The 23,736-nt window shown below is 37.7% G+C and overlaps 1 protein-coding gene and 1 long non-coding RNA gene across 2 annotated transcripts in view; one reads left to right on the top strand and one right to left on the bottom strand.

Moving 5' to 3' along the window:
* Positions 1–341: 341 nt before the first annotated feature.
* Positions 342–23,736, bottom strand: part of LOC115437005 (nicastrin-like) — a 39,962-nt gene continuing 16,567 nt past the window's right edge. Inside the window, exons 6-17 of the mRNA XM_030160055.1 lie at positions 19,737–19,881; positions 18,765–18,877; positions 12,165–12,317; positions 11,971–12,075; positions 10,691–10,768; positions 8,597–8,766; positions 8,413–8,515; positions 7,620–7,718; positions 6,610–6,697; positions 5,172–5,338; positions 3,367–3,582; positions 342–1,681 (exon numbers count right to left, since the gene is read on the bottom strand). Coding sequence (XP_030015915.1) covers positions 1,559–1,681; positions 3,367–3,582; positions 5,172–5,338; positions 6,610–6,697; positions 7,620–7,718; positions 8,413–8,515; positions 8,597–8,766; positions 10,691–10,768; positions 11,971–12,075; positions 12,165–12,317; positions 18,765–18,877; positions 19,737–19,881 — 1,560 coding nt within the window. The 3' untranslated portion in view covers positions 342–1,558. The remainder of the gene's footprint in view (positions 1,682–3,366; positions 3,583–5,171; positions 5,339–6,609; positions 6,698–7,619; positions 7,719–8,412; positions 8,516–8,596; positions 8,767–10,690; positions 10,769–11,970; positions 12,076–12,164; positions 12,318–18,764; positions 18,878–19,736; positions 19,882–23,736) is intronic.
* On the top strand, positions 7,235–22,306 carry LOC115437006 (uncharacterized). Its single transcript, XR_003937895.1, has 4 exons — positions 7,235–7,245; positions 20,958–20,960; positions 21,036–21,188; positions 22,175–22,306. It is a non-coding gene; the product is annotated as an uncharacterized LOC115437006 (long non-coding RNA).

Raw genomic sequence — 23,736 nt, 5'->3', positions numbered from 1 at the left:
AGTGACGGACCTTTAAATATCACATGGTGCCAGCAGAGAAAATTGCTTGAGGGAAACAAATCGATTTCGTATCAATCCGACGTTGACAAAGACGAAAATGAAGGGAATTTTATCCAGAATTTTTACACGTTTTAGTTTTGTAAACACACAATACAGTTTCAGTTAGTTATCATTTTTTCTTTTAATTATAGTTTTTATTTATTTTAGTTAATGAAAATGCTTTTACAATTCTAGTTTTTGTCATTTCGTTAGTTTTCGTTAACGATAATAACCTTGGTTCCATGTCAGAAAGACGACACTATTAGATATTTTCTTCATTTATCACAACACTGGAAGAGAAAGACTGGAAAAGAAGCAATGTTTATTTCTTCATCAAGGCATCACAATTGGTCACTGAGTCCAGCCATAAAATGAACATCCACCAATAAAATTAAAACGTCTTGCATGTTGTCAGAACTCTCTGAAGCAATCACTAAAAGAAACTTCGTGAAAAGATAAGAACAAAAGAGTGTGCAGCCAAAAGTACCAACGCATTGTCACCGTTTGAAGTTTCTGAATTCCTTCCACCACATAAAGTTCCCTAAACAGGACGTGAGGATTATTCAGCGACTTAATGCTAAGGGTTTATGGACTGGGACACGCCTCTCTGCACTTGGGGAAACTCTTTTTCTCCACACAAATATCACAATATGTGAAATTACAGTGGGTCACCAACCACATACATGTGTATTCATGTGTACTGTGACTGAACCACATATTTGGGTCATTTACAGTTAGTCTAATGTTATCAGGACTGTTAACGCTTCAGGATGTCGATTCTATCAAAATGCTTCACCACACATTTCCAGTACTGGTAAATCTGTTAGTTTAAATTTGACTATTTGTTCACTGACTCAAAAAAAGTGGTTTCTTCTCATTAAAATTGATTGATAAGTTAACTTACATGACTGAGAAGACAGCTACAGTATTGCACATACCATTGCAATCCTCATTTAAAGTTTACACACTCACACACACAAGCACAGCATATTTTGTTTTGTACACTCGGACTCATACAACCACTTCCCAACTGTTCACACACTCTGCATTTACACATCCACATGCTCTCAGTGACACACACACACACACACACACACAAAATAATGCGCAATATTTAGTGCCCAACACTTGACACCGTAAACAAAACATTCTTTGACAAATAAAAAGGGGGGAAAAAAAAACAACCTAAAGACAAAGAAATATAAACATCTTGTCCACTAGCAGGGCCTGCTGGTGCCTGACCAGTGTTGTTCCTGACCCTGATCAGTCCAGATGATCCAGGCCAATCCAGTCCGGTCCAGTCCTCATGTCATGCCTCACCTGTGTGAGTCCATAAACATGGAGTCGTGTATAAACATGGAGATCTGTCTGTCTGTCTGTCTGTCTGTCTGTGTACCTAATGGTGTGTTTCAAACTGAAGAGCCTGTCCGTGTCTGTTTGGGATCGGAGTAGCAGAGGGAACAGTAGTAGTAGTAGTAGTAGTAGTAGTGGTCGTGGGCCCGGGTCCCCTCTGCCCAGATCAGTAGGTGGCGTTGGTGGGTTCCCTCCCTGAGCTGAAGAGAATGTCGGCCTTTGAGCTGATGAGGTACGTTAACAGCAGGGACGTTACCAGCACGCCGACGCCAACACCCAGAGTCAGCATCTGTGGACGAACATTCAGATTACAGCTGAAAAGATTAATCGACTCCAATCCGTTCAAAAATATATTCAGTTACAAGTTTCCTGAATCGCAGCTTTGTTTCCTTCATTTCTCTGCTGTTAAACATTGGTTCCACTGTTGTGTTTCACACGGACGCTTATTGTGACGCACATGACGCCAGGATCAACACAAACAACGTGGAGCGTGAGGAGATGTTCCCCATTTGGTTTATGTGTGTGTGTGTGTGTGTGCAGATTTAAATGTCAAATGTTTAGAAGAGAGAAGTTTGGAATGGACGAGAAAACTCAAAAACTCAAGTGGGCCTCAAAAAAGCACAGAACATTAGAAAACAGAGCTGCAACCGATTAATTGATTAGGTGCTTGAAGCGAATGCAAAAATTCACGATTCGATTAATCGACTCGAATTGATTGAAGGGAAATATTCTATTGCAGTTTTCCTGAATTGAAGCTTCTTTGTGCGTCACAATAAGCGTCTGTGTGAAACACAACAGTGGAACCAATGTTTAACAGCAGAGAAATGAAGCTTTGACACAGGAGAATTGTGGCTGAATGATTTTTTTGGATAACTTTGAGTCGATTAATCGGTTGCAGCTCTATTAGAAAAGCTTAGAAAAGGACAGTTCACATCCTGGTCACACTCTGAACAGAACAATGAAGACGAGGACAAACAGGTTTGAGAACAGTTTTTACCCAACAGCTGTCACCACACTGAACGTGCAAAAAAAAACATCTGATGGGAAATAAGTTTGAAGGGATCAGTGCAAGGATAGAATGTGTGTGTGTATGTGTGTTTACCTATTTATTTTAGCTGCTTTTATTTGTATTAATTGATGCATGAAATGGACGGCACTTTCAATTTCTTTGTACAATGACAATAAAGAGATTCTATTCTATTCTGTTCTATTCTATTCTATTCTATTCTATTCTATTCTATTCTATTCTAAGTATATCTGTATTTGTCTTTTAACTTTATTAACCCATAAACACCCAGTATGATATTTGTGTCAGTTCCCAAATGAAAATTTCTTTTTATTGAACCTTTAGTAAGTGATTTATCACCATTTATTAGAATATTATCCTCTGCATTTTGCATTTTTTTTCCCAGTGAAAATCACATATTTTCCTGTATTTAATTCACTGATCATGTAGATGTTCATAAAAGTTCACATTAAAGTTGAGGGTTATTTGATCATAAACAGAGAAAACTGTAGTAAAAGTGTCTTTTTCAGTCAAATCTATCATTAACTGAACTTAAACCCAGTGTGTCCATCCACTGTCATTGATCCAACTCCATGGGTTTTACTGGTGAATCAATGCTGTAGAAGATGAAGGTGTTTCCATGGTAACTATGGAGCCTCTGAACATCCACATAGGTCATATCTAATGACCATGAAAAGATGAAGAACTGTATTTTACACTAATTATTGACATGGATTGATAGAATTAGTGGATCAACAGGTACTAAACAGTTTAGATCAGTAGATGCTTTTGGACAACGGTGGACCTTCGGGTCTTTATGGTTAAGATTATTTTGTATTTTTTAACACCAGAGTTATGCGTTTACTTTGGTTTCCATCTGACTCCTACAATTAAATCCAGCCTCACGAGTTCGTGAGTTAAATGTCTGTAAACTCGTGTTCGCTTTAACCTGACTGACGCAGACTCACCTCTAGTTCATGACTGGCTACGAGGAATATCCGTCCTTTGATGGTCTTCCACCTGGACTCGGTCCACGTTGAGTATTCTGTGGAGGTGTACTCCTTAAGTGGGTCGAAGGCTGGGGACAGGGCTTTGGAGAGGTGAACGGTGGAGCGGACGCAGAAACTCTCCCTCTGGGTCCCGTTGGGCGGCACCGAACCTTGAACCCACATGTAATGGTACAACTGCAAGAGGGGAGAAGGTCATGTCAGCTGGCAGTTCTTTGGAAATGGATTCCACAGGCTGCTACTTTTGGTTTGGTGACACTTTGTCTTCATACTCTGGTACTGACATTTAGCTAGAACTGAAATGATTAAGTGATTAATCGATTAACTGACCTGAATTGATTAAAACAATTATTTGGTTACAATAGTCCTGAACCAAAGCTTTGTTTTTTGTGAAATGCAAAATTCGCACTGAAGATATTAACACTCAAATGTGTCAAACTCATTTTTAATCAGTCATTTTTCATTTTCAAGTGGTTCAGACGAGTAAAATAACAGCATCTAGAAATAATGATAACTTTAAATTTTTCTTCTTTTTTTGTTTTAGTGTGAAAAAGTAAAATTGCATGATTACAAACTATCCGTTCACAAAAAAACAAGAACAACCTGAAATGTCTAAAGAAAAATATGTGTAATTTTAACAATATTCTGCCTGTTACAAATTGTTTTGTGTCTTTATAGAGCCGCTGTAATCTGTACACTGTAATGCACATGTGTGGAGAAATATGACAATATATGCAAATATATGATACGTGAAAAATATATGAGGAATATTGTTAAAACTTGTGCGTTAACCCGTGGGGATCAATGGTTCGGTTACAATTTTCCTGAACCAAAGCTTTGTTTCCTTTATTTCTCTGATGTAAAACATTGGTTCCACTGTTGTGTTTCACACAGACGCTTATTGTGACGCACATGACGCCAGGATCAACACAAACAACAGAAGAGATGAGGACAAAAAGGCAGAAAATATGTCTGTATTTTGACTTTTCTCCACTGGATCCATCACTTCCTCCTTTAAACTTTGAAGCTTTAACACAAACATTCTAAATCTGAGTGTGTGTTTGTTTCAGTTGGATGTTAGTTCCATGTTCAGTTGGATCCAAATGTGTGTCAGATTGACCTGATAGATTATAGGTTAGAGATGGAACTGGACTGGTTTGTTGTTACTTCTATATAAATATTTTTTTATATATCCTTGTACTTTTATCCTTTTGTGGTTGTTGTTTCAGCTGGTTCTGGAATAAAGGATAAGTTGTTTGTCATTTTCACACGTCTATTTCATATTTTTACTATTTTTTTCCCCTATTCAAATAATTGTTTGATTGAATCAAAGAAAATAATTGATAGATGCAGCTCTCCACTGCATGCCACCAACAAAAAAAAGAAATGTGTAACTTCTTCAGAGACCTGTCAGCACAATATGGTGGAATGTGTAGCTGTGATCTGTATCTTCTCTAGATATAAAAGAGCTCATTCTAAGGAAATGAAAACATTGGAGCACTGATTTTCTTGTGATGATAATGAAGACAAAAATATAAATATTATATTGCATTTCTAAAAATAGATCTATCCAACTGTAACATATTGGATGTTTTAATGACATGCTAACTGTGTGTTAGTGTGTTACTGCACTAGTGGTTTTATCACATATTTCACTGTAACAGGAACCATTGAACCCGTTAAGCTGATCCATTTTCCACATTCCACTCCACAGACTGAGTACAAACCCTGTGCATCATTGAAACCAAAGCTGCTGTGGAACTTACATGGTGGCTCTCTTTGTCCTTGTCGTCTTCTCGTTGATGCTGGCAGTCTTCCTTGGTGACATTGACAACGGTACCGGTCAGGTTGGCCAACAAGTACTGGACCAGAAAGGTCGGTTCACTCGACTGCCAGTTGGCCACTCCAACGTAGAAGTTTGTGGGCTTCTCCGCTGATTGTGGGGAAAACAAAGAAAATGAGTTGATCAAGATGTGCCACACCACCACCACTCATGGACCTCAATCTGTCCTCAATCTGGACCTCTAAACATAATTGTACAAGTAACGCAACGGACCTGTATGTGGAGGACTTGTTAAAAAAGCTGTGAGAAAGTGAGCTCCCCTCACTTTATACCCCCCACGCCCCGGTTGAGAACCACTGGTGTACGCCAAGGTTTTTGCACATATGTACGGACAGACGGACGATGAACTGATGACAATACCCTGCGGTGAGGGCCGAGGGTAAAAACAGTAGTGATTAAGCTTCATCAGTGACTTCAAGGGCTGGGTATCATGGTCAATTTCCTAAATAGATTTGATTTTGACTCATAAAGTTCTGAATCGATTAATCATGATTTGATTTGATTCAGTATTAATTAATTGATTCAGATTCATTTAGTGATACCAAAGTACAATTTTGAGCTGTACCTGATTATTTGACCATCGCAGCCATGCAACACAGAATCAATATTGACATTAGAAAGGAAATAAATCTGACATTTCATCAGTAAACAGATGAATCTGCTCTTAAATAATGAACAGGACACAAACATGTCCATGTCTCTACAGTGGATCAGATCAGACTTCTTTGTCATCTTTATTCTGTTTTATACCTGGTGCTTCCAGCCTTAAGACACATTACTATCACCCTGGGGCACCGCTACCAATTTTGGCCCCCTGAAATATAATCATGTTGGGCACTTGGTACAAGAAACTTACTGAAGGGGGAGGGTGGGCGGAGCTTTGTGATTTCCACTTTACTACTCCTCTAACTCTGCACACAGCTGTAGGTGACTGAAGCTAATATATCTAGAATGACTAGCTTCCATGACCCGCCTCTGCTGGCTAGTTCCTCTGCACTGTGGGATCAAATCTGTGTCAGTGGTTCCCGGGTCAGGTAGTCGCAGTCCTGCTCTGAAAAATTGATCTCATCCACTATTAATTGACTACGCAAAATAAAAATGAAATTGATCCAAAATCGATCAAAGTGAATTAAACCCAAATTAAGATAATTCAGTTGGTTTGGGAATGTCTAATTTCTGTATTTCTTAACATTCTTTCAAACATGTTTTCCACAAATTGATGCCAGAGATTCACCCACTCAATGCAATGAGGAAAGAAAAAGAAGAAAGAAAAAAAACAAACAAAGACTCTGGACTACACTGGAAATAATTCCAGACCTTCTGTACTCTTAGAAGATAAAAGAGCTTGTATGTCCACTCACTGAGACGGCTCATGAACTCTGATGGGATTATTTCCTGGAACCAGGAGTTGTTGGATTTAATCAGGAGACTGTAGAGCATCCTAGTCACCTGAGGACGAGAAAGACAAGATGCATCACCAGAGGATGGGAATTTAATTCACTCTTTTTTTTTCCCTCCACTAAAAAACATAATTTTGTGGCTTTTTACTGTTACAGACACATTTCCTGGTTGAGGAGTACAAGGAGCAGAAATATGTGGGGTGCAGGAAAGCTGTCATGTTTTTGACATGATTCTTTAAAGGTGCGGGAGACTTTCGTGACCAATTTTTCATCAAATCTGTAAAACGTCATTCATAGCCTAAGTATCATGAAACTGTAAGTCTGTCTGTCATTACTCACCTGAATCTCTTGGATTACGGTGAACAGCTTCTTAGTGCCATCCACCAGAAACAAACCATGTGTTTACAAACAGAGCTGGGAGGGAACTCGGGCATCTTCGGAATTTTGTTGTGATGTGCATTGTGAGAAACGGAGGTTCACGCAGCCACCTGACAGTGGCAGCACGATATGATATGATATATGGATGAAACAAATACAACGCGGAAATGGCTGGAGGAATATGCATAGAGGGAAGGGAGCTCCTGCCGTTTCCGCGTCGTGTCTGTTCCAGCTGCCACCGTCAGGTGGCTGCACGAACCTCTGTCTCCCACAATGCATGTCGTGACAAAATTCCGAAGATGCCCGAGTTCCCTCCCAGCTCTGTTTGTAAACACATGGACTGTTTCTAGTGGATGGCACTAAGAAATTGTTCTCCGTAATGCAAGAGATTCAGGTGAGTAATGACAGACAGATGAACAGATTCATGATACTGAGGTTTGACAGAGTTGATGAAAAATTGGTCACGAAAGTCTCCCGCACCTTTAAAGATGGTAGAACCAAGAACAACAGATAAAGTCACTCAGAGCTGCTAGTTGACCCCAAACATGTTTTTTTTTTTGTCATTTCTGCTTAAATACATCCATCAGTCTCACCAGTCGAGCCTCTGCGGTGATGCTGGGCAGTCGGGATTCTTCACCTCCTGCTTGGATGTAGAGAGCACGAGCAACCATGGTGGCCACCTCCGTCAGAGCCTGAAGGACACACACGACCACTCAGCCTTTATTTACATTTTTACTCAAAAGTCTCAAATACTGCCAGGAGTTTTCCTCCGGTCGAAGCTGAAAGTCTGTTCAATGTGAACGTATTAGGCCGTCAACAGTTGATATGAAGAGGCATAAATGATGACGTTGAATAAATAGCTTTTTAAAAATATTTAGATGTGGAGTCAGATTATATTTGTTCATGGGACATTTTTAAGAAGACATTGGAAGTGGGCTACTTCTATAGAATGAGGCCTAATTAACCTATTGTCTGTGTCTGTACGCCTAAGAATAAAAAAATATCTCTTATTGCCAGTTGATTTCTGAATGTGTAAAGTGTCCCTGAATACACCATACACATGCACTGTGTGTCATTACAGAAACAGAGGAGGGGTGGTTAAAATGTGTGATTCCACAAATATTAATACAGAATGCAGCTGACTGGCACATTTCACTTACAGTGATACCTAAACTTAAGTTAGAGTGTGTCTTTAAATGCAGCATCTGGGGTTTGACTGCCTTCTTTAAGTCTGTTTAATGTTTCATTGCAAATTACAACTTAATTTTTTGAGCATCGTTTGTATTATTCATCTTTTATTCAGATGTACATCGAAACACTTCATAAAAAAAAGACCAAATGAATGAATTTAAATTCTGCAGTGGGTGGTGACAGAGTAAACGGTACCGTGGCTGTTTCAGTGATGTGCTCCAGCTGCTCATCTGCCGTCAGGTTTGAGGGGTACGATATGTTCAAGTACTCTGCGTTATCATACATACTCTCATAGTACCTGCACACCAAACATAAAAGCACGTTAACGCACTCTTTGAGAAGACACACCCTGTGATTCTCGGCGAGTAGTTCCAGTTACCTGTTAGTAAAAACAGACTGGTGGTCCTCAATGACGATGCCAGGGATCGGCCGAGCTCGGAGGAAACGCTGGAAGGACGAAGGCGGCAGCGGCTGAGAGGCCTGAGGCTGATTCACCGTGACGTTGAGGTCTTTGGAGGCCACCTGCAGGTTTTCAATCAGCTTCCTCACCTGAAACACAACACACATGGAGATGTTTGAGCATAATGTGCTTCAGAAACAGCGGTTTAGAATCCAAATAGTGTGGTTCAGCAGGTGGTTTGAAAATCCAGTCACTTCCTCTTTCATCAATAGTCTTCTGTAGTTTGACCCATTTCCTGTACATTTGTGTTATTATTGTATGTGATGACACAAACTGGACATCTTCATCACATGAAATAATTACAGGTATTTATGCACAAAGCTGTTCTGCAACTAATGACTGCTTCAATAGTCGACTGGTCATTGACTACTGCACCGACTATTTGACTAGACTGATTATGAACTGTGACAGAAAAAAAACAATGGCTCGTATTTAAATTTATTGCAGCAATAAAATGTATTTTCTTTCCTTTAACAAGAACACTTGGTGCACAATAAACTTTGTTAAACAAATATTCAATTCAATATTGAATTGAAAATAATATTGAATATATTAAACAAAGGTGCATTTTGTGCATAACAATTATAGCACCTAACATGCATTTACTAACGACCTGTCGAGGACTACATTAGTTATTTTTTATTTGTCAACTAGATGTTGAAGACATTACAAACTGTGAGACTGCAGCCGTCTTGTAAGTTCATTACATCCACACTGTGCGACCTGTATCTAATAAACCTACCGACAATATGTTTTTTGTCTTTTGTCATGCATGACTTCGCAATAACAAAACCTTCTGAATTTCAGGCCAAGCCTGAGATTTTTAATTTAACTTAAACCCATTTTACCTGTTTAAACAATGGATCAATATAAATGAGTGTAGACTAAAGGTCATCAGTGTAAGCCATCTACTATAGCAGTAAACTGTGAAGCAAAGCTAAAAATCACAATGACACAAAAGTGTTAAAAGGATGAAAGACAGAAAAATGTATTAAAAAGAAGATAAAGAAACAGAGGGATTTGAGATGCCAGTTTACAAAGACAGCTGGAGTTAATATTCAACACACACACACACACACACACATTTATGTGTCAGGTGGCTCATCACATCATCTCATGCTGAATTCCTATTGGTTGTTAAGTAAAAATAGTACAGACGTAGCAGCAGTCACACCATGAAGTGGTCACCTGACATTTATGACAATGTTGCAGGTCATCGTTGGTCACAAGAGTAGGACAAAGAGCAGGACAAAGACATCTTTGAACAGCCCAATGTGAGATGCACATTTATATATTTTTACCACAATCAGATGAGTTTATTCTTCCATGTGGGAAAACCCTAATACATCCCAGTTTAGGAGACTGTCAAACACATGCTGTGATTTCCATCCATCCCTAATCTATCCCTTTAGTAATGAAAGGGTTAATAATAAAAACAGTTACATTTCTGATTGTAAACTTTAGCTGATTTGTTTTTTTGCACATTACAAATCAGGAAAAGTGCATTCTTATAAATGAATTTCCTGCAAATATCCAATCCACCTGCTGATGTGAGCAAGAGATGAGCTTAACAATCATGAACCAGGAACAAAATTCAGTGCAAATAATACTTAAAAAGTTATATATATATATATATATATATATATATATATAAAAAACACATATATTCAGTTTACTACAGCTACAACAGATGAAACATTGGACTGTAAAGACGATAACTATAGTCCATGTCTTAGTTCTTTCTCACTTTCCTGGTCAGTGCTTCACAACCATAAACCCATAAAATAAATCTTAACTAAAAAACCAGGGTGAGGAACACTTCATTTCTACTACCTGCTGGCACCGTCAGCTGCCATTTGCTGCTACACTTTAGTTGCACTAGTGAGTATTTCGAAGAGCAGAGCTCAACTCAACTAAACTGATCTGAGCCGCCGGAACAACGCTGCATTTGTACATTCTAGCTGTAGTGGTGGAGTCCTGAATGTGAAAAAGGGGAAACTGTGAAAGGCAAACCTCATCATTGACGCTGCTGTTCCTTCGTGACACTGGATCAGAGTGAAGCCACAGCTGAGAGTCGGAGCGCAGCCCCACCTACGACGAACACAATCAGCACAGTCAACCGCAAATCACACATCACGTTAAGACAGCACACGCTTTCATTGACGCTGAGATGAGTTGTAAAGGAACACAGAGCACAGAATGATCAGAGGGTCATTCTACAGCTCTGCTCAGACCTCCCACTTCATGTCATGAATTTTCCTGAAATAAATTGATGTAAAAACTTCTACTAAGTCTATTAAATATGTAGATTTATATTCCAACATTCACTGATTGCATATTTTTGGCTCAAATGACTTAAAAGAGGTACTGAACATTTCCAACTCATATTCATGTCAAGGTTATTATCGTTAACAAAAACTAATGAAATGACGAAAACTAGAATTGTAAAAACATTTTCATTAACTGACATAAATAAAAACTATAATTAAAAGAAAAAAACGATAACTAACTGAAACTGTATTGTGTGTTTACAAAACTAACTGAAACAGATAAAAATTATGGAAAAAAATTCATCTTTGTCAATGTCAGATTGATATATAATCGATTTATTTCCCTCAAGCATTTTTCGCTGCTGGCACCATATGATATTTAACGGTCCATCACTTCTTGTCACTTATGGTTTAGAGTCGTCTTCTGGTCCCCACTCTACCTGGAAACATGGAGACTAAAGTCCATAGAAAGCAGCAGAGTCCTGTCTGGGATTTATTTGAATACGACGGAGAAGATAAAAGATATATAAAAAAAAAAACCTAAAACTAAACTAAAACTAAGCATTTAGAAAATAACAAAAACTAATAAAAACTAGCAAACCTGCTCTAAAACCTAATTAAAACTAACTGAATTAGAGAAAAAAAGTCAGAATTAAATAAAACTAAACTATAATGAAAAATCCAAAACTATTGTAACTTTGATTCATATGAATAGGTTGTTGCTGGAATAAAACAATTACCCAAACCAAAGTAAACATACACTAGTTTTTAGTTTCCTAGTTTCTTTTTTAAGGTCATGTTTGTTCAATGACACATTTCAAATCACAAATTTCATTTCATGTTTTTGTTTTCCTCAAAAATATGCTCATAGCATAAAAGTCAAGAATTAAAAGGTTTTTCTTCTGACGTATTTGTTTGAGTATTGGTCATTTTCAAGAATGCCCAGCCTTTCTTTTCATCTATGACGACGTTAAATATCTAATTTCTGTAAATCCTTCCAGTCTGCTGCAGAGTAACACACACCTGTCCAACTTCCAGCACAGAGTGAACGTTGTCCAGATCCACAGCAAACTGATTGTTCTCCATATCGTACACCATCCTTGAACTGCCAATGTAATCGAAGGTCTCCTGTGATCGAACGGACACAAAAGTGGAAGGTGTATGAGGAGTAAGTAAACACAAAGGGGTTTGAATACAACAGGATGAAGACAACTGACCCCCTGGAAGAAGGTGTAGAGGATGGTGCGGTTGGGCGGGGCCTCCTGAGTGGCGTTCCGCAGGGCGTGAGCGGCCGCCAGCAGACTGACGAAGCCTGTGACGCTGCTCTGAGCTCCTGGAGCGATGTCGAAGAAAAAAGACCTGCTGTCCAGCTGTGGAGACGACAGAACAGACGCACTGGATGAATGAATGAATGAATGTTTATTTCAGTTAAATACAAGATACAAAACACACACATATAAAAAAGACAACAAAACAAAACACCTACATATTAAAAAAGAAACAAACAAGCATAAAATTAACACATTTTGTAACTGAAAAAGGAAGAAGCTGAAGCCGGAGGCTTATTTCTGCTTCTCCTATTTACACCCTTAGTCCATGTCCACACCTTAAGTTGCAACAGAAAAATACTTAAACTTAAATTATACTACATTCAGTGTAATAAGTTATTTTGTAAACATATTACTCTCATAGCCCTTCATAATTTGACCAATTAAATTCTTTTTGAAACTCAACAGTGAGCTACACAATTTCACTTCATCCTTCAATTCGTTCCATAGCTTGACACCAATAACTGAAACACTGTGATATTTAACGTTTGTTCTTACTTTACACTTTTCAAACACAAACATCCCTCTTAAATTATAATGTCCTTTTCTTAACTTAAAGATTTTCTGAATACAAAAAGGAAGGTTTTTACTTTTAACGTGAAACATAAATTCCATTGTTTTTAAATATACAATGTCAAGAAATTTTAGCAAACCAGATTCTACAAAAAGTGGATTACTTGATTGGAGATAACCAGCTTTGTTTATGACTCTAATAGCTTTTTTTTGGAGTTTAATTATTGGGTCTAAATTAGTCTTATACACATTGCCCCATATTTCCACACAATATGACATATATGGCATTACAAGTGAACAATACAACATATGCAAACATTTTTTGCTTAACAAGTCTCGAGTTTTATAAAGAATCGCAACAGCTTTGGACATTTTGCGTTTGATATATTCTATTTGTGGTTTCCAACAGAGTTTATGGTCAATAATCACTCCCAAAAATTTTGTTTCATACACCCTTTCAATTTCAATTTCATTAATTTTCAGTTTTATATCATCACTTCCCCTAGCACCACCAAAAACCATAAATTTTGTTTTATCTTCATTAAGTGATAACTTATTTACATCAAACCATTTTTTTAACTTGCTCAATTCCTTTTCCACAATTTCTAATATTTGTTTCATATTTACTCCCGAATAAAGCAAATTAGTATCATCTGCAAATATTGTAAATTTTAACTTACTAGATGCCATAAAGATATCATTTAGATAAAGTATAAATAACTTGGGTCCCAGAACTGAACCTTGTGGGACCCCACATGTTACGTTTCTAAGTTGTGAATTTGTATTTCCAATTGATACATACTGAGACCTATTTTGTAAATAACTTTTTAACCAGTTTTGCGTCACACCTCTTATACCATACATTTCACATTTCCGGAGTAATATTGAGTGATCAATTGTGTCAAATGCTTTCCTTAAATCAATAAAAACACCAACAGTATGTTGTTTCTGATCCACCGCTGTTGCTATATTTTCTGCAAATTCCATTACTGCTAAAGATGTTGATCGGTTTTTCCTAAATCCATACTGATGATCATTTAATATCCTATATTTGTCTATGTAGTCATCTAACCTCTTTACAAACAGTTTCTCAAGAATTTTAGAAAACTGTGGTAACAGTGACACCGGTCTATAATTTGACACCATGTGCTTATCACCATTTTTATAAATCGGAATCACTTTAGCTATTTTCATATTTTCTGGAAAAGTACCTGTTTGAAATGATTTGTTACATATATACGTGAATGGTTGAAGGATACTGTTTATCACTTGTTTTATGAGTGACATATCAATGGAATTTCTATCAGTAGATTTTTTATTTTTAGATTTCCTGACCACTTCCAACACTTCACTTTCACAAACTCCACCAAGAAACATTGAATTATTGTTTTCAATAGCAAAATCAAAGTTTTTATCATCCTTTTCCCACTTGGTAATATCTTTTGCCAAATTAGGACCGACATTAACAAAAAAATCATTAAATATATTCACGATGTCCTCTGTATTTTCCACCACAGTGTCACCATTTTTAACAACATATGTAGCAAAATTCTTTTTATTACTTTTTTTAATCATATCATTTAACACTTTCCAAGTACCTTTAATATCATTTTTGTGTATTTCTAACAACTTATCATAATAGGCTTTTTTATGTGTTCTTATAATTGCTGTCAATCTATTTTTGTATCTTTTATATTTATTCTCTTTTTCTTTCGTTCTGTGCTTCAGGAATTCCCTATAAAGACTGTTTTTCTTCTTACAAGCCCTTTCCAATCCCTTAGTTAACCATGGTTTCTTATTCTTTTTAAGATCTTGTCTATATTCTTTCACAGGACAATGTCTATTGTACAATGTCAGGAATATGTCTAGGAAAGCATTATATGATTCATTAACATCATCTACATAAACTTCATGCCAGTCATAATTTATTAATTCCTCCTTTAAGGCCATAATTGCTTCTGGTGACTTTGTTCTTACCAAACAAGGTTTTTGCTTATAGTTGGTTAAAGATAATTTGTTGTTCATTTCCAGTTCTATAAAAACTGGCAAATGATCACTTATGTCAGTCAGAAATAGACCACTCGTTATTTCACCATCAATAATGTTTGTAAAAATATTATCAATCAATGTTGCGCTTTCCAATGTGATTCTACTTGGTTTTGTAATTACAGGGTGAAAACTCAAACTAAACATAGTGTTTACAAATTCTGCTGTTTTTGCATGTTCATTCCATTTCAATAGATCAATGTTAAAGTCACCACAAACCAAAATCACCTTATCACATTTTTTTTCATATAAATTAGTAATCTCCTTATTGAATTTCTCAATACATGACCCTGGTGTCCTGTAAATACAACTAAGAAATATGTTTTTGTGTTTTTCCATCTTAATTTCAACCGTTACACATTCCATCAGATTGTCTATAGCAATTGTCAAATCACCATTTATCTTACATTTCAAATCATTTAACACAAATAGGGCCACGCCCCCTCCTCTTTTATTGGCTCTGTTTTGCCAAAACATCTCATATCCTTCTAACTCATCTAGTAACTCTTTCTCATCACTCAGCCAAGTCTCTGAAATTGCTATTACACTAAATTTATGCTGTAATTTTTGCAAATAATCTTTAATTTTATCAAGATTGCTATATAGACTCCTGCTATTAAAGTGAATCACCGAAAAAACCCTTAATTTTAGACTTATACTTGTCTTCTGAATAATATTCACATGTTGTTTTAATGCTGTGGTAGAAGTGGGTCTCTGGGTCAATATCATTCTCTAAAACATAGGGTTTGTGATCTTGAAAGTCAAAAGACTTAAATTCAGTGTATTCACACATTCTCATATTTCAGTCCTCAACAGAATCTGACCTCATAGCTCCATCACAACAAAATCTGATATGACATATCTCCACTGGTCCACCTCTGTACTTTGTTCTTCATCTTCATTTATACTGATCAAGCTCAGTTATGTCTCTAATAACAATAACTTTGGCCCGTTCAGGAGTACCATTCAGTCTTATCATTACCTTACAGTTTCTTACCCATGTGTCTTGGATTTTTTTTTCCTTTTTCAAGATTCTTGCTTGTCTTGCAATTGCAGCATTTCTCTTTGTTAAATTTTCGTTTATGTACACCCCTGTGCCCTTAAGTTTTTTTGCATGCTTGAGCACTTCAATCTTCTGTTTTCTGCTCACCAAACGAATAATAATGTTTGGCCTCTTGCTCTGTTTTTGGGGTAAGGTGTGACAGACAGCTATATCTTTACGGATCAGCTCAACCTGCTGTGTGGAGGTTGAATATTAACCCATAGAGACCAAGGATGACTTTTAGGGCAGTTCCCAAATTTTTTATCTCCATTTAAGCATTCTTAGTGATTTATCAGCATTTATTGTATATTTTCCTCTGTATTTTGGGTTTTCTGTGAAAAACAGGTATTTTCCTACATTTAATTTATTGATCATGTAGGTGTTAACTTTATTTGAAAACTAAAACTTTAAAAGTGACAAATGAAATGATAGACTGTTATGTGGAGAAGGGGTGGGATTACATAAATTATATTTCCTCCCACTCCATTTCAAATATGCAGATGAAGTCATATTTTGTTTCCATGTACAGTACAGGCCAAAAGTTTGGACACACCTTCTCATTCTTCGCATTTTCTTTATTTTCATGACTATTTACATTGTAGATTCTCACTGAAGGCATCAAAACTATGAATGAACACATGTGGAATTATGTACTTAACAAAAAAGTGTGAAATAACTGAAAACATCTCTTATATTCTAGTTTCTTCAAAGTATCCACCCTTAGCTCTGATGACTGCCTTGCACACCCTTGGCATTCTCTTGATGAGCTTCCAGAGGTAGTCACCTGAAATGGTTTCCACTTCATAGCTGTGCCTTGTCAGGGTTACTTAGTGGAATTTCTTGCCTTATTGATGGGGTTGGGACCATCAGTTGTGTTGTGCAGAAGTCAGGTTGATGCACAGCTGACAGCCCTATTGGACAACTGTTAGAATGCATATTATGGTGAGAACCAATCAGCTAAGTAAAGACAAACGAGTGGCCATCATTACTTTAAGAAATGAAGGTCAGTCAGTCTAGAAAATTTCAAAAACTTTGAATGTGTCCCCAAGTGCAGTCGCAAAAACCATCAAGCGCTCCAACGAAACTGGCTCACATGAGGACCGCCCCAGGAAAGGAAGACCAAGAGTCACCTCTGATGCTGAAGATAAGTTCATCTGAGTCACCAGCCTCAGAAATCGCAAATTAACAGCAGCTCAGATTACAGACCAGATGAATACCACACAGAGCTCTAGCAGCAGACACATCTCTACAACAACTGTTAAGAGGAGACTGCGTGAATCAGGCCTTCATGGTCAAATAGCTGCTAGGAAACCACTGCTCAGGAGAGGCAACAAACACAAGAGATTTATTTGGGCCAAGAAACCCAAGGAATGGACATTAGACCAGTGGAAATCTGTGCTTTGGTCTGATGAGTCCAAATTTCAGATCTTTGGATCCAACCGCTGTGTCTTTGTGCGACGCAGAAAAGGTGAACGGATGGATGCTACATGCCTGGTTCCCACCGTGAAGCATGGAGGGGGAGGTGTGATGGTGTGGGGGTGCTTTGCTGGTGACGCTGTTGGGGATTTATTCAAGATTGAAGGCAACCTGAATCAGCATGGCTACCACAGCATCCTGAAGTGACATGCCATTCCATCCGGTCTGCGTTTAGTTGGACCATCATTTATGTTTCAACAGGACAATGACCCCAAACACACCTCCAGGCTGTGTGAGGGATATTTGACCAAGAAGGAGAGTGATGGAGTGCTGCGCCAGATGACCTGGCCTCCACAGTCACCGGACCTGAACCCAATCGAGATGGTTTGGGGTGAGCTGGACCGCAGAGTGAAGGCAAAAGGGCCAACAAGTGCTAAGCATCTGTGGGAACTTCTTCAAGACTGTTAGGAAACCATTTCAGGTGACTACCTCTGGAAGCTCATCAAGAGAATGGCAAGAGTGTGCAAAACAGTCATCAGAGCTAAGGGTGGCTACTTTGAAGAAACTAGAATATAAGAGATGTTTTCAGTTATTTCACACTTTTTTGTTAAGTACATAATTCCACATGTGTTCATTCATAGTTTTGATGCCTTCAGTGAGAATCTACAATGTAAATAGTCATGAAAATAAAGAAAATGCAAAGAATGAGAAGGTGTGTCCAAACTTTTGGCCTGTACTGTATATGTAAAAGTTTTCAAATTTTCTTGAAATCTGTTTTATTTCCAGGCACTACTGTAGGATTATTTTGTTAGTTTTGTTGCATATTCAAAATAAACCAAACTGAACTGTAGTGTTCATTAAAATCTTAAATTCAAAGTAAATTAAAAGTTTATCAGATCAAACCAGAAAAAAAGTGACTTCCAACAAAATCTGTCATTAACTGAACATAAACCCAGTGTGTCCATCCACTGTCATTGATCCAACTCCATGGGTTTTACTGGTGAATCAATGTTGTAGAAGATGACGGTGTTTCCACGGTAACTATGGAGCCTCTGAACGTCCAGATGGGTCATATCTGATGACCATGAAAAGATGAAGAATTGTATTTTACACCAATTATTGACATGGATTGATAGGATTAATGGATCAACAGGTATTAACCATATTAAACCAACAGATGCTTTTGGTCAGCTGTGGATGTTTGGGTCTTTATGGGTTAAACAACATGAGTGAGATAAAAGTGTTACTACTGCAAACTGACAGTCCTCTGATGAGCAGTGGGCTAGGTTTTGGTTTGACTTTGAAAATGGAAATCTTCTTGGCTTTGAAAGGCGATGAGATCAGTGTTTTTATAAACTCTCATGTACATCTGAACGCTAATAAATAACAAATGCTGTACTGTAGTCAAATATCTGAAAGGGCACATTTGAAGAATTTTACTCGAAGGCAACGAGCCTTTTTTGGAAACTCACCCTGGCCGCTGCTATGATCACATTCTCAGAATTCTTGTGTCCTTTCTGTGTGGTGTTGATGGGCCTGGAGGACGCCCAAACATTGGAGTCACCCAACGGGTCACACACCCCCTCTGCAAGGAGCAACATGGACCTATTAATAAACTCATTGACTATACAGTAGGACAGGGGTGTCAAACTCATTTTAGTTCAGTTCCACATTCAGGTAATTTGATCTGCAGTGGGCCGAACCAGTAAAATAATAACATAGTAATATATAAATAATGTCAACTCCAAACTTTTCTCTATATTTTACAGTGAAAAAAGTCAAATTAAACAATAAAAATGTTTACATCTACAAACTGCCCTTTCAAACAATGTGAATAACTTGATCAAACTGAAAGAATAAGTGTATTTTAACAATATTCTGCCTCAGTTTATCATTTACACATGCACATTATAATGTACAGATCACAGTGGATCTACAAATACACAAAACATTTAGTATCAGGCAGAATATTGTTAAAATTGCACTTATTTTTCTTAAGACATTTCAGGTTCTTCACATTTGTTCAGATTATTCACATTTTTTGTGGAATTATACTTTGTTTTAGTGTAAATACATGAAAATATTTACATTTACAAAGAGAAAAATGTGGAGCTGTGAGTATTTATAGATTATTATGATAGTATTTTACTGGTCTGACCCACTGGAGATTGAATTGGTCTGGATGTGAAACCTGAACTAAAAGAATTGTTAATTTCTTGATATCTATTTATGCATTTCACAAATTCATCCCAAGGGCTGGACTGGACCCTTTGGGGGGCTGAAGTTGGCCCCCGGGCCGCATGTTTGACACCTGTGCAGTAGGACATACAGTGACCCTTTTTTGCTAAATTTATACAATGTTGAAAATTAAATCCATTTTATTTTTGGACAAAATAATGACACACGTAATGCTGCATATTAAAATACAGATGTTATGTGAGTACCTGGGCTGATGCTGAAGTTGATGTCGTTCCTCCTCATGCAGGTGGCTGTGTCTGTGACCGCAGACATGTGGGAGTACAGCTGCATGGCACACAGTGGATACTGAGGAGCGCTGCCGTTTACTACCTGGTTATGGTCCAAGAAACACTGGAAAATAAACACACATGCTGATGAAAAGGAGGAAAACTCAGACCCAGATCATCATTTGGGGTTTGTTTGGGAATTAATGACTTTCTATGAAGAGAAAATGCATTTTTGCTGTTCCAAACACACAATGATGGAGAAAGACTGCAAGTAGGGATGGAACCATATGAAAATTTCATATCACGGTTATTGTGACCAAAATTATCACCGTTACCATTATTATCGTGATATTGTTGAAATGTGCTCCAAATGTTCAAAAAGTACTTATACACACACTGAAATAATTTAAGCAAGCTGTATTTTGAAAAAAAAAACCAAACAAAACAAAAAACGAATAAAATAATAGGCAAAATGTACTTTCTGTGGCAGAAACATTCAAATATTAACATGTAAACATCAAACATACATATGTGCAGTAAAGATGGAAACTTATGGCCACTGTTTGACCATTTTCCAGATCAAGTTTGAGTTGTTTTAGTTTCTTTTTCATAGATCGATAGATAGTCTCTCTCTCTCTCTTCCTCTTTCAAAATGCGGTAATCAAACACGGTTATCATGATAATTAGAATTTAAACGGTAATACTAACTGTCTGGAATTTTACCGTGGTTTATTGTTGTACCGGTAATCGTTACATCCCTAACTGCAAGTTATTCAATGAAATGACCAGTGAGCTTCCGTCATTTGGCCCGTGGGATGAACTGGTGAAACACAAAAATTAAACTGAAGACATTAACAATCATTTTAGTTCAGGGGCCACATTCAGCCCAATTCAGTGTCAAGTGGGTCAGATCAGAAAAATACGATCATAATAACCTATAAATACTCACATCTTCAATTTTTTCTCCCACTGATTTGGGCTTATGTATTTTTTATGACTTATCAAATTTCTTGTTTTCCTTTGGTCTGATGATGAAAATGGCGCACTGCAAATGGATGTTATGTTACTGTTCTTTTCACTCGCCCAGAACGTTCCAAATAAATCCATACAAACACAAACATATTCAAAGGCGATGAGTGAAAAACCTAAGCCAGGATCTGAACTGACATTCCCCCAAAAACCTGACCTGGGTGACCTCAGACAGTCCCATAAGTAATGAATTTGTTATATCGTGTTTAAAAGGGGTTAATTATGATGTCTAAGTGAAGGAGAGTCTAGGCAAGGCAAGGCAAAGTTATCTGTACAGCACAATTCACACACAGGGCAATTCATAGTGCTTTACATATATGGAAAAGAGACAACTTAAAAACACACAAAACATAATCAATAAAACATAAATAATAATCAATTTAAAAAAAGCAAAAGAGAAGAGTGCAGATAGAACCCTTTCAGTTGTTCTGTGCACAGTTGAACAGAGCTGTTTTCAGCCTGGACTTTAACATTGTCACAGTCGAGGTCTGTGTCACTGTTCCACAGTTTAGCTGCATGGAACTGAAACACAGCTTCACCTGTTTAGTCCTGACTCTGGGCACCAGCAGAAGACCAGTCCCTGAGGTTCTCAGGGTCCCAGATGGTTTCTATGGGACCAACATGTCCCAGATGTACTTTGGTACTAGACCATGGACAGACTTCTAGACCAGCAGAGCTGTTTTAAAGTCTATTCTCTGAGCCACAGGAAGCCAGTGCACAGATCTGAGCACAGGACTAATATGGTGGTCCTTCCTGGTTCTAGTTAGGACCAGAACGGCAGCATTCTGGATGGACTGCAGCTGTCTGACAGCTGGTTTAGAGAGTTTAGTGAGAAGGCCATTACAGTAGTCTAACCTGCTAGAGATACAGGGGTTGGACAAAATAATGGAAACACCTTCACCTCAAGATGATAATGCCCCAATCCATACAGCTAGAATTGTTAAAGAATGGCATGAGGAACATTCTAATGAAGTTGAGCATCTCGTATGGCCGGCACAGTCCCCAGACCTCAACATTATTGAGCATTTATGGTCAGTTTTAGAGATTCAAGTAAGACGTCGATTTCCACCGCCATTGTCTCTAAAAGAGTTGGAGGGTATTCTAACTGAAGAATGGCTTAAAATTCCTTTGGAAACAATTCACAAGTTGTATGAATCAATACCTCGGAGAATTGAGGCTGTAATTGCCGCAAAAGGCGGACCTACACCATATTAAATTATATTTTGTTTGATGTTTTAAGGTGTTTCCATTATTTTGTCCAACCCCTGTAAATGGATGGATAAGTCTGTCCAAGTCTGGTTTAAACAGTAAACCTTTCATTCTGGCAATGTTTTGAGATGGTAAAAGGCTGATGATGTTACTGATTTAATGTGGCTGTTAAAGTTTAGGTCCATTATTACCCCTAGATTTCTAACCTGACATTTAGCTTTAAAAGTAAGAGATTCCTGATGACTGCTGACACTTTCTCTTGGTTTTTGTGGGCCACAGACAATGACTTCAGTCTGGTCTGAGTTTAGTTGGAGAAATTTCCGCTTTATTCCACATCCTGAACTTTATCAGGGTTCCTACAGATTTCTACAAGTTAAATTTAAGACTTTTTAAGACCTTTTTAAGACTACTTCGGGTCGGCGGGCCGTCTATTGACCAAAGGGTTGGCCGTTTGAATCCTGGCTCCAACTGTCCACATGTCGAAGTGTCCTTGGGCAAGACACTGACCCCTAAATTGCTCCCAGTAGAGCCAGGCAGTGCCTTGCATGGCAGCAGCCGCCTACTGGTGTATGAGTGTGTGTGTGAATGGGTGAATGTGAGGAATTGTAAACTGCTTTGGGCACCATGAAGGTGTAGAAAATGCACTATATAAGTTCAGTCCATTTACCATTTTACTTGAAATAGAATTTAGTGCCCATTTCACAGCCATACTGACAAAAATTTGTGACTCTTAGAATTTAGGAACATTTATTTATTTACATCAGCAGAGATTGAATATTACATGCATACTGTACACAGAACTGTGTGTGTGTGTAGAGTGTGAGGCTCTACTTTGCTAAATCTGCTTGATTGTGGAAGTACATACTATGCCAGGCAGTTGGACTCCCACTGCTTGGTTTTGGTGGTTGGGTTCAAACTCTCCTCAAACATAAGGACAAAAGGCCTGTGGTTGACTTTCAAAATCAGCTCTGTCTTGACGTACACTGCTAATCCAAATGGAACGATGCAAGCCGTTTTGTCAGCACCACCCATAACGTGTTCACTATATCTGAATCAGGGAACACGCATTTAAACAGCTTGGTGGTTCCATCGTTGGCATTGTAAGATGTGTTTAGGTACAGAAACCTCTGCTTTTAGGGTCGGGGTAGAACCAAACGTCGTTCAGAGGTAGATTTCTGTTGCTGTTCTAGTCATACTAGCTGGTGCTGACCGGGTACTTGATGATCCCAGCACAGACACAAACACAGAGATGGCAGGAGTTTGTCGCTTGGCTTTTACTTGGGCCATGTGTTTCAAACTTAAGATATGAAACTTAAAACCTTTGGAGGCAGTGGTTCCCAAACTTTTTTGGCTCGTGACCCCATTTTAACATCAAAAATTTGTGGCGACCCCAGATATTCAAAACACAGACATTTTTTGCAAAAATTAATTTGTTTTTGATCATGTAATAGTTTGTTATACTATGTTGTAAATAAACATCAACTTTAGACAACATTTAGGCTATATAATGTATGTAATGCAGCTTTTAAAAATTTTATTAGGAAAAGTGTGTGGTGTTTTACTTATGACATATATATTGAATTATTAAAACATATTTTTTATTAGTAATTTTTTTTTTTAATCGATTACTAGAAATTTCAGACGACCCCATTTGAATTCCAGGCGACCCCACGTGGGGTCCTGACCCCAAGGTTGGAAAACACTGTTTTAAAAACTTCTTTAAGGTATTAAATGCAGATTT

Source organism: Sphaeramia orbicularis, chromosome 17, assembly GCF_902148855.1.
Source record: "Sphaeramia orbicularis chromosome 17, fSphaOr1.1, whole genome shotgun sequence".
NCBI classification, from domain to species: domain Eukaryota; kingdom Metazoa; phylum Chordata; class Actinopteri; order Kurtiformes; family Apogonidae; genus Sphaeramia; species Sphaeramia orbicularis.
This window is presented reverse-complemented; position numbering and strand designations above follow the sequence as displayed.